Source organism: Lichenostomus cassidix, unplaced genomic scaffold, assembly GCF_008360975.1.
Source record: "Lichenostomus cassidix isolate B80296 unplaced genomic scaffold, HeHo_3.0 HiC_scaffold_37, whole genome shotgun sequence".
NCBI classification, from domain to species: domain Eukaryota; kingdom Metazoa; phylum Chordata; class Aves; order Passeriformes; family Meliphagidae; genus Lichenostomus; species Lichenostomus cassidix.
The window spans coordinates 1,677,200-1,688,800 of record NW_028147279.1 but is presented as its reverse complement, the minus strand read 5'-3'; the positions used below and the strand labels follow the sequence as shown (position 1 = coordinate 1,688,800).

Below are 11,601 nucleotides of genomic sequence, written 5' to 3'. Positions count from 1 at the left end.
GCAGATCATCAGTGTCCAGCACATTGCTCCCCATTTTTTCCCCATTTTTCACCATTTTTTCCCCATTTTCCCCATTTTTTCACCATTTTCCACCATTTTTTCCCCATTTTTCCCCATTTCTCCTCCATTTTTTCACAGTTTTTCACCATTTTTTCTCCATTTTTTCTCCATTATTTCACCATTTCTTCCCCATTTTTTCCCCGTTTTTCCCCATTTCTCCCCCATTTTTTCACCATTTTTTCCCCAATTTTTCCCCATTTTTTCCCCATTTTTTCACCATTTTTCCCCCATTTTTTCCACCATTTTCCCCAATTTTCCCCATTTTTCCATTTCTCCCCATTTTCTCCCCCATTTCTCCCCATTTCCCCGTTTTCACCATTTTTCCCCATTTTCCATTTTCTCAGATTTACCCCATTTCTCCCCATTTTTCCCCATTTTTTCCCGTTTTCCGTTTCTTCATTTCTATTTTTTCCCAAATTTTCCCTATTTTTTCCAGACTTTTTCACATTTTCCCCATTTTCCCCCATTTCTCCCCATTTTTCCCCATTTTCCCGTTTTTTTCACCATTTTCCCCCATTTTCACCATTTTCCATTTTCCCCATTTTTTCACCATTTTTCACCATTTTTTCCCCATTTTTCCCCATTTCCCCCCATTTTTCCCCCATTTCTCCCCATTTTTTCCCATTTTTCCCCATTTCTCCCCATTTTTTCACCGTTTTTCCCCATTTTTAACCAAATTTCCCATTTCGGCAGTTCCCGAGGAGGACGAGTCGCGGATCATCGGCGGCCGGCCGTGCTCCATGGCGCAGCGTCCATTCCAGGTGGCACTGACCAAGCGCGGCCAGATCCTCTGCGGGGGCAGCCTGGTGGGGGCGCAGTGGGTGCTGACCGCTGCTCACTGCCGGCAGCCGACCAGGTGAGACACCTGAGCACACCTGAGAACACCTGGGTACACCTGGGCACACCTGGGTACACCTGGATGGGCTGGGATACACCTGGTGGGGGCGCAGTGGGTGCTGACCGCTGCTCACTGCCGGCAGCCCACCAGGTGAGACACCTGAGATACACCTGGGCACACCTGGGGGGATAGAGACACACCTGGGCACACCTGGGATACACCTGGGTACACCTGGGCACACCTGGGGACACCTGGGTACACCTGGTGGGGGCGCAGTGGGTGCTGACCGCTGCGCACTGCAGACAGCCCACCAGGTGAGACACACCTGGGCACACCTGAGCACACCTGGGGGGATAGAGACACACCTGGGCACACCTGGGATACACCTGGGGACAGATGGGATACACCTGGTGGGGGCGCAGTGGGTGCTGACTGCTGCCCACTGCCGGCAGCCCACCAGGTGAGACACACCTGGGCACACCTGGGGACACCTGGGGGGATAGAGACACACCTGGGGTACACCTGGGCACACCTGGGATACACTTGGGGACAACTTGATACACCTGGGGGGGATAGAAACACACCTAGGATATACCTGGGCACACCTGGGCACACCTGGGATACACCTGGATGGGCTGGGATACACCTGGGCACACCTGGGTACACCTGAGATACACCTGGGGACAACTTGATACACCTGGGATACACCTGGCGGGATAGAAACACACCTGGGATACACCTGGGCACACCTGGCTGGGCAGTGCCACTTGTCCCACCTCACCTGTGCTGGAGCCACCTCACCTGTCCCACCTCACCTGTCCCGTGAAGATCAGTCTCACCTGTCACATGACTCCCCTCTCACCTGCTCACCTGTCCCCTTCTTCTCAGCTCACCTGTCCTGTCTAACCTGTTCCAGCTCACCTGTGCTCACCTGTCCTATCTCACCTGTCCTATCTCACCTGTCCTATCTCACCTGTCCCCTCTCACCTGTCCCACGCAGATCCATCTCACCTGTCCCATCATTCCCCTCTCACCTGTGCTCACCTGTCCCACCTGTCTCCCCATCCCATTATTCCCATCCTGCCTGTCTCACCTTTCCCCTCACCTGTCCTCTCTCACCTGTCCCGTTCCCCCTCACCTGTCCTCTCTCACCTGTCCCACAGAGATCCATCTCACCTGTCCCACCTGTCCCCTCTCACCTGTTCCATTATTCCTGTTCCACCTGTCCCACCTGTCCCACCTGGCTCACCTGTCCCCTCATTCCCCTCTCACCTGGCTCACCTTTCCCCTCTCACCTGTCCTAGCTCACCTGTCCCACAGAGATCCATCTCACCTGTCCCACCTGTCCCCTCTCACCTGTTCCATTATTCCTGTTCCACCTGTCCCACCTTTCCCCTCATTCCCCCCTCACCTGGCTCACCTGTCCCCTCATTCCCCTCTCACCTGTCCCACCTGTCCCACCTGGCTCACCTGGCTCACCTGTCCCCTCATTCCCCTCTCACCTGGCTCACCTGTCTCACCTTTCTCCTCTTCCCTGTCCCATGCAGACGCAGCTCACCTGTCTCACCTGTCCCTCACCTGGCCCATTGTTCTGATCCCCCCTGTCTCACCTGTCCTAACTCACCTGTCCCATGGAGATCCATCTCACCTGTTCCATTGTTCCCATCTCACCTGTACTATCTCACCTGTCCCACCTGTCTCAGGTGTCTCACCTGTCCATCTCACCTGTCCATTCCAGCGACCTCCAGGTGCTGATTGGCACCAACATGCTCCGCTCAGACACCGGCCAGGTGTGCTCACCTGTCCCACCTGTCTCAGGTGTCTCACCTGTCTATCCCACAGGGACCTCCAGGTGCTGATCGGCACCAACACTCTCCGCTCCGGCACCGGCCAGGTGTGCTCACCTGTCCCAGGTGTCTCACCTGTCCCACTCAGGTGTGCTCACCTGTCTCACCTGTCTCAGGTGTCTCACCTGTCCATCTCACCTGTCCATTTCAGGGAGCTCCAGGTGCTGATCGGCACCAACACTCTCCGCTCAGGCACCGGCCAGGTGTGCTCACCTGTCTCACTCAGGTGTCTCACCTGTCTCACCTATCTCACCTGTCTCAGGTGTCTCACCTGTCCCATCTCACCTGTCCATTTCAGGGACCTCCAGGTGCTGATCGGCACCAACACTCTCCGCTCCGGCACCGGCCAGGTGTGCTCACCTGTCCCAGGTGTCTCACCTGTCCCACCTGTCCCATTGTTCCCTTCTCACCTGTCTCACCTGTCCCACCTGTCTCAGGTGTCTCACCTGTCCATCTCACCTGTCCATTTCAGGGACCTCCAGGTGCTGATCGGCACCAACACGCTCCTCTCCGGCACCGGCCAGGTGTGCTCACCTGTCCCAGGTGTGCTCACCTGTCCCAGGTGTCTCACCTGTCTCACCTGTCCCATGTCAGCTATCTCATGGAGATCAATCTCACATGTCCCACTCAGGTGTGCTCACCTGTCTCAGGTGTGCTCACCTGTCTCACCTGTCCCAGGTGTCTCACCTGTCCCACTCAGGTGTGCTCACCTGTCTCACCTGTCTCAGGTGTCTCACCTGTCCATCTCACCTGTCCATTTCAGGGACCTCCAGGTGCTGATCGGCACCAACACGCTCCTCTCCGGCACCGGCCAGGTGTGCTCACCTGTCCCAGGTGTGCTCACCTGTCCCAGGTGTCTCACCTGTCTCACCTGTCCCATGTCAGCTATCTCATGGAGATCAATCTCACATGTCCCACTCAGGTGTGCTCACCTGTCTCAGGTGTGCTCACCTGTCTCACCTGTCCCAGGTGTCTCACCTGTCCCACTCAGGTGTGCTCACCTGTCTCACCTGTCTCAGGTGTCTCACCTGTCCATCTCACCTGTCCATTTCAGGGAGCTCCAGGTGCTGATCGGCACCAACACTCTCCGCTCAGGCACCGGCCAGGTGTGCTCACCTGTCTCACTCAGGTGTCTCACCTGTCTCACCTATCTCACCTGTCTCAGGTGTCTCACCTGTCCCATCTCACCTGTCCATTTCAGGGACCTCCAGGTGCTGATCGGCACCAACACTCTCCGCTCCGGCACCGGCCAGGTGTGCTCACCTGTCCCAGGTGTCTCACCTGTCCCACCTGTCCCATTGTTCCCTTCTCACCTGTCTCACCTGTCCCACCTGTCTCAGGTGTCTCACCTGTCCATCTCACCTGTCCATTTCAGGGACCTCCAGGTGCTGATCGGCACCAACACGCTCCTCTCCGGCACCGGCCAGGTGTGCTCACCTGTCCCAGGTGTGCTCACCTGTCCCAGGTGTCTCACCTGTCTCACCTGTCCCATGTCAGCTATCTCATGGAGATCAATCTCACATGTCCCACTCAGGTGTGCTCACCTGTCCCAGGTGTCTCAGGTGTCTCACCTGTCCCAGGTGTCTCACCTTTCCCCAGGTGTGTCATTTGTCTCAGCTGTGTCAGGTGTCTCCCTGTCCATCTCACCTTTCCATTTCAGGGACCTCCAGGTGCTGATCGGCACCAACACGCTCCTCTCCGGCACCGGCCAGGTGTGCTCACCTGTCCCAGGTGTGCTCACCTGTCCCAGGTGTCTCACCTGTCTCACCTGTCCCATGTCAGCTATCTCATGGAGATCAATCTCACATGTCCCACTCAGGTGTGCTCACCTGTCTCAGGTGTGCTCACCTGTCTCACCTGTCCCAGGTGTCTCACCTGTCCCACTCAGGTGTGCTCACCTGTCTCACCTGTCTCAGGTGTCTCACCTGTCCATCTCACCTGTCCATTTCAGGGAGCTCCAGGTGCTGATCGGCACCAACACTCTCCGCTCAGGCACCGGCCAGGTGTGCTCACCTGTCTCACTCAGGTGTCTCACCTGTCTCACCTATCTCACCTGTCTCAGGTGTCTCACCTGTCCCATCTCACCTGTCCATTTCAGGGACCTCCAGGTGCTGATCGGCACCAACACTCTCCGCTCCGGCACCGGCCAGGTGTGCTCACCTGTCCCAGGTGTCTCACCTGTCCCACCTGTCCCATTGTTCCCTTCTCACCTGTCTCACCTGTCCCACCTGTCTCAGGTGTCTCACCTGTCCATCTCACCTGTCCATTTCAGGGACCTCCAGGTGCTGATCGGCACCAACACGCTCCTCTCCGGCACCGGCCAGGTGTGCTCACCTGTCCCAGGTGTGCTCACCTGTCCCAGGTGTCTCACCTGTCTCACCTGTCCCATGTCAGCTATCTCATGGAGATCAATCTCACATGTCCCACTCAGGTGTGCTCACCTGTCTCAGGTGTGCTCACCTGTCTCACCTGTCCCAGGTGTCTCACCTGTCCCACTCAGGTGTGCTCACCTGTCCCACCTGTCTCACCTGTCCATTTCAGGGATCTCCAGGTGCTCATTGGCACCAACATGCTCTGCTCCGGCACTGGCCAGGTGTGCTCACCTGTCTCACCTGTCCCATTGTTCCCTTCTCACCTGTCCCAAGGAGATTCACCTCACCTGTCCTCTTATTCTGAGCTCACCTGTCCAATTGTTCCCCTCTCACCTGTCTCAGGTGCCTCACCTGTCTCACCTGTCCCCACAGGGACCTCCAGGTGCTCATTGGCACCAACATGCTCAGGCACCAGCCAGGTGTGCTCACCTGTCTCATGGCAATCCATCTCACCTGTCCATCTCACCTGTCCCATTGTTCCTCTCTCACCTGTCTCACCTGTCTCAGGTGTCTCACCTGTCCCACCTGTCCCCACAGGGACCTCCAGGTGCTGATCGGCACCAACACTCTCCGCTCCGGCACCGGCCAGGTGTGCTCACCTGTCTCACTCAGGTGTCTCACCTGTCCATCTCACCTGTCCCCACAGGGATCTCCAGGTGCTGATCGGCACCAACACTCTCCGCTCCGGCACCGGCCAGGTGCGCCGCGTGGCGCAGCTCCAGGTGCACCCCAGGTACAACCCGCGGCGCAACGACAACGACTTCATGCTGCTGCGGCTCGACTCACCTGTGCGCTTCGGGCCGCGCGTCAAGAAGATCCGCGTGGCCACCAGGTGTCCGCGGGCGGGGCTCACCTGCAGCGTGTCCGGCTGGGGCACCACCAAGTCACCTGGAGGTACCTGGGCAGGTGGGGGGGTGGGACAGGTGTGTCCTGGGTGGGGTTCAGGTGTGTCTCAGGTGTGTCTCACCTGTCCCAGGTGTGTCCTGGGAGTGGAAGGGGCTCAGGTGTGTCCTGGCTGGGGTTTCAGGTGTCCCCAGGTGTGTCTCACCTGTCCCAGGTGTGTCCTGGTGGTAGGAAGGGCTCAGGTGTGTCTCAGGTGTCCCTAGGTGTGTCCCAGGTGTGTCTCACCTGTCCCAGGTGTGTCCCCAGGTGTGTCCCCGGGTGGGGCTCACCTGGGTGTGGCTGGGGCACCACCAAGTCACCTGGAGGTACCTGGGCAGGTGGGGGGGTGGGACAGGTGTGTCCTGGGTGGGGTTCAGGTGTGTCACCTGTCCCAGGTGTGTCCCAGGTGTTTGTGGTGTGGTTGGTGTTTGTTGTTGGTGTGTTTGTCCCAGGTGTGTCCCAGGTGTGTCTCACCTGTCCCAGGTGTGTCCCCAGGTGGGGCTCACCTGGCTGGGGCACCACTGAGTCACCTGGAGGTACCTGGGCAGGTGGGGGGGTGGGACAGGTGTGTCCTGGGTGGGGGTTCAGGTGTGTCTCACCTGTCCCAGGTGTGTCCTGGGGGGTGAAAGGGGCTCAGGTGTGTCACCTGTAGCTCCTGTGCAGACCAGGTGTGTCCCTAGGTATGTCCCCAGGTGTGTCCCAGGTGAGGTCTCAGGTGTCCCAGGTGTGTCCCAGGTGAGGTCTCAGGTGTCCCAGGTGTGTCCCAGGTGTGTCCCAGGTGTGTCCCAGGTGTGTCCCAGGTGTGTCTCACCTGTCCCAGGTGTGTCCCCAGGTGGGGCTCACCTGGCTGGGGCACCACCAAGTCACCTGGAGGTACCTGGGCAGGTGGGGGGGGGGACTCAGGTGTGTCCTGAGTGGGGGTTCAGGTGTGTCCCAGGTGTGTCTCACCTGTCCCAGGTGTGTCTCAGGTGTCCCCAGGTGTGTCCCAGGTGCTCCTGGAGTTCCTTATGGAGACCAGGTGTGTCCCAGGGGTGTCCCCAGGTGTCCCCAGGTGTCCCCAGGTGTGTCTCACCTGTCCCAGGTGTGTCCCAGGTGCGAATGGTCACAAAATGGGGAAAACCCCTGGAATTTCAGCCCCCAGGAGCCAAAAATGGGAAATATTTTGGGATTTTCTCTCACCTGTGCCTCACCTGTGCCTCACCTGTCCCACCCAGGTGTGCCCAGCAGGGGGCGCTCTGCCCTTCCTCAGGGATTTTCTCCCATTTTGGGCATTTTTTTCCTCATTTTTTGTGGTTTTTTTTGGAATTTTGGGATTTTTTGGGGGGAATTTCGCCTCACCTGTCTCACCTGTGCCTCACCTGTGCCTCACCTGTGCCTCACCTGTCCCACTCCAGGTGTGTCCAGAAGGGGGCGCTCTGCACTTCTGAGTGATTTTCTCCCATTTTGGGCAATTTTTCCTCATTTTTTGTGGGATTTCGGGATTTTTTTTGGGAATTTCTCCTCACCTGTCTCACCTGTCTCACCTGCCTCACCTGTCTCACCTGCCAGCCAAGCTCCCGCGGGACCTGCAGTGCGCCTCGGTGCAAACCTTCGGGCCGCAGCAGTGCCACCGAGCGTACGGCGACGCCGTCACGCCCAACATGTTCTGCGCAGGTGTGCCACAGGGGGGCGTCGACTCCTGCCAGGTGAGTGCCACCAGGTGTGCTCAGGTGTGTCCCCCTCAGGTGTGCCCAGGTGTCCCCAGGTGTGCCCAGGTGTGTCTCCCAGGTGTGCCCCCAGGTGAGTCCCAGGTGTGCCCCCCTAAGGTGTGCCCCCGGTGTGCCCAGGTGTGTCCCAGGTGAGACCCCAGGTGTGTCCCCCTAAGGTGTGCCCCCAGGTGAGTCCCAGGTGTCCCCAGGTGTGCCACAAGGGGGCGTCGACTCCTGCCAGGTGAGCATTTACCTGTGCCCCAGGTGTGTCCCCCTCAGGTGTGCACCAGGTGCGCCCCAGGTGCGCCCAGGTGTGTCCCAGTTGTGTCCAGGTGTGTCCCAAGTGAGTCACAGGTGTCCCCAGGTGAGCCTCAGGTGTGCCCAGGTGTGCCCAGGCATGTCGCAGGTGTATCTCAGGTGTATGTCAGGTGTATCACGGGTGTCCCCAGGTGTGTCTCACCTGCCCCTGGTGTGTCCCAGGTGTGTCCCAGTACCCCCAGATGTCCCCAGGTGTGTCCCAGGTGTGTCCCAGATGTCCCCAGACGTCTCCAGGTGTATCTCAGGTGTGCCCCAGGTGTGCCCAGGTGTGTCCCAGATGACTCCAGTTGTGTCTCAGGTGTGCCCAGGTGTGTCTCACCTGCCCCAGGTGTGTCCCAGCTGTGCCCAGGTGTGCCCAGGTGTCCCCAGATGTCTCCAGGTGTATCTCAGGTGTGCCCAGGTGTGTCCCAGATGACTCCAGTTGTGTCTCAGGTGTCCCCAGGTGTGCCCAGGTGTGTCCCAGATGTCTCCAGGTGTATCTCAGGTGTGCCCCAGGTGTCCCCAGATGTCTCCAGGTGTCCCCAGGTACCCCCAGCTGTCCCCAGGTGTGTCCCAGATGACTCCAGGTGTGTCTCAGGTGTGCCCAGGTGTATCTCAGGTGTATCATGGGTGTCCCCAGGTGTGTCTCACCTGTCCCAGGTGTGCCCCAGATGTCCCCAGATGTCCCCAGATGTGTCCAGGTGTGCCCCAGGTGTGCCCCAGCTGTGCCCAGGTGTGCCCAGGTGGGGTAGGCAGGAAGTTTGGGCTCAGCTGACTCACCTGGGCAGGTGTTCAGGTGTCCCTGAGGTTTGGGAATGGCCTCGGAATGAGGCAAATCCAGGGAATTCTGGGATTTTCTCTCACCTGTGCCTCACCTGTCCCGCCCAGGTGCGTCCAGCAGGGGGCGCTCTGCAGCTCCGCCATTATTTTCTCACATTTTTGGTGTTTTTTGTTCATTTTTGAGAGTTTTTTACTCATTTTTATTGGGATTTTTTGGGGGATTTGGGGATTTTTTTCGAAGGGATTTTGGGATTTTTTTGGGATCTCACCTGTGCCTCACCTGTGCCTCACCTGTGCCTCACCTGTGCCTCACCTGTGCCACCCAGGTGTGCCCAGCAGGGGGCGCTGTGCGGTTTCTCAGTGATTTTCTCCCATTTTTAGCATTTTTTAATCTCATTTTTAGCATTTTTTCCTCATTTTTAATAGGATTTTTTTGGGGATTTTGGGATTTTTGGTAGGAATTTTGGGATTATTTTGGGATCTCACCTGTGCCTCACCTGTCCCGCCCAGGTGCGTCCAGCAGGGGGCGCTCTGCGGCTCCGCCATCATTTTCTCCCATTTTTGGTGTTTTTTGTTCATTTTTGAGAGTTTTTTACTCATTTTTATTGGGATGTTTTGGGGGATTTTGGGATTTTTTTCGAAGGGATTTTGGGATTTTTTTGGGATCTCACCTGTGCCTCACCTGTGCCACCCAGGTGTGCCCAGCAGGGGGCGCTGTGCGGCTTCTCAGTGATTTTCTCCCATTTTTAGCATTTTTTTAAATCCCATTTTTAGCATTTTTTAATCTCATTTTTAGCATTTTTTCCTCATTTTTAATAGGATTTTTTGGGGATTTTGGGATTTTTGGTAGGAATTTTGGGATTATTTTGGGATCTCACCTGTGCCTCACCTGTGCCTCACCTGTCCCGCCCCAGGTGCGTCCAGCAGGGGGCGCTGTTTTGGACCCATTTTGGTCATTTTTAAGGGGATTTTTTCTGGGAAATTTGGGGATTTTTCCAGGAAATTTCGGGATTTTTGGGGGAATTTCAGGATTTTTGGGACCTCACCTGTCCCACCTGTGCCTCACCTGTCCCACCCCAGGTGTGTCCAGCAGGGGGCGCTGTGTGCTCTCGAGCATCACCATTTTTGGTGTTTTTTCCTCATTTTAAATGCGATTTTTTGGGGATTTTTCCTGGAATTCCACCATTTTCCCAGGAATTTTTGGGATCTCACCTGTCCCTCACCTGTCCCTCACCTGTGTCACACCCCAGGTGTGTCCAGCAGGGGGCGCTGTGCACTTCCTCAATGATTTTCTCCCATTTTGGGCTCATTTTGCTCATTTTGAACACGATTTTTTGGGAATTTGGCTATTTTTCCCGGGAATTTTGGGATCTCACCTGTCCCTCACCTGTGTCACTCCTCAGGTGTGTCCAGCAGGGGGCGCTGTGCACTTTCTCAGGCATTTTCTCCCATTTTGAGCTCATTGTTAACAGGATTTTTTTGGGAATTTCACTATTTTCCCGGGAATTTTTGGGATCTCACCTGTCCCTCACCTGTCCCTCACCTGTGTCATACCCCAGGTGTGCCCAGCAGGGGGCGCTGTGCACTTCCTCAATGATTTTCTCCCATTTTGGGCTCATTTTGCTCATTTTTAATGGGATTTTTTTTGGGAATTTCGCCATTTTCCCGGGAATTTTCGGGATCTCACCTGTCCCTCACCTGTCCCTCACCTGTCCCTCACCTGTGTCACTCCTCAGGTGTGTCCAGCAGGGGGCGCTGTGCACTTCCTCAATGATTTTCTCCCATTTTGGGCTCATTTTGCTCATTTTTAATGGGATTTTTTTTGGGAATTTCGCCATTTTCCCGGGAATTTTCGGGATCTCACCTGTCCCTCACCTGTCCCTCACCTGTCCCTCACCTGTGTCACTCCTCAGGTGTGTCCAGCAGGGGGCGCTGTGCACTTCCTCAATGATTTTCTCCCATTTTGGGCTCATTTTGCTCATTTTTAATGGGATTTTTTTGGGAATTTCGCCATTTTCCCGGGAATTTTTGGGTCTCACCTGTCCCACCTGTCCCTCACCTGTGTCATACCCCAGGTGTGTCCAGCAGGGGGCGCTGTGTGCTCTCTCAGTGATTTTCTCCCATTTTGGGTCCATTTTGCTCATTTTTAATGCAATTTTTTCTGGGATTTCGCCATTTTCCCGGGAATTTTGGGGTCTCACCTGTCCCTCACCTGTCCCTCACCTGTCCCACCCCCGGTGTGCCCAGCAGGGGGCGCTGTGTGCTCTCTCAGCACCATTTTTGGTGGTTTTTTCCTCATTTTTAACGGGATTTTTTTTGGAATTTCGCTATTTTCCTGGGAATTTTGGGATCTCACCTGTCCCTCACCTGTCCCACCCCCGGTGTGCCCAGCAGGGGGCGCTGTGTGCTCTCCCATCACCATTTTGGGCTCATTTTGCTCATTTTTAATGCAATTTTTTCTGGGATTTCTCTATTTTCCCGGGAATTTTCGGGATCTCACCTGTCCCACCTGTCTCACCTGTCTCACCTGTCCGGCAGGGTGACTCGGGCGGCCCGCTGGTGTGCCAGGGTGTCCTGCAGGGTGTGGTGTCCTGGGGCATGGCCGTCTGCGGCCAGAAGGGTCAGCCGGGCGTTTACTCCAACGTGTGCCGAGCCAGCGCCTGGATCCGCCGCGTCGTCCGCGAGTGACCGCGAGTGACCGCTGGGAGTGACCAATGAGTGACCAGGAGTGACCGGAAGTGACCAGGAGTGAGTGGGAGTCGAGCAATGATTTTTGGGAAATAAAAGAAAATGGCAAAAAAAATGTTGGAGATGTGGAGTTATTGGGACTGGGATGG

The 11,601-nt window shown here is 56.4% G+C and overlaps 1 protein-coding gene across 1 annotated transcript; it reads left to right on the top strand.

Annotated features, from left to right (window-relative positions):
- The first annotated feature begins 721 nt into the window (after positions 1-721).
- Positions 722-11,567, top strand: LOC146423591 (kallikrein-14-like). Its single transcript, XM_085044610.1, has 4 exons — positions 722-916; positions 5,764-6,011; positions 7,548-7,684; positions 11,303-11,567. Exons 1-4 carry the CDS (start codon positions 801-803, stop codon positions 11,450-11,452), a joined length of 651 nt encoding a protein of 216 aa, XP_084900736.1. The 5' UTR covers positions 722-800; the 3' UTR covers positions 11,453-11,567.
- The last annotated feature ends 34 nt before the right edge of the window (positions 11,568-11,601 follow it).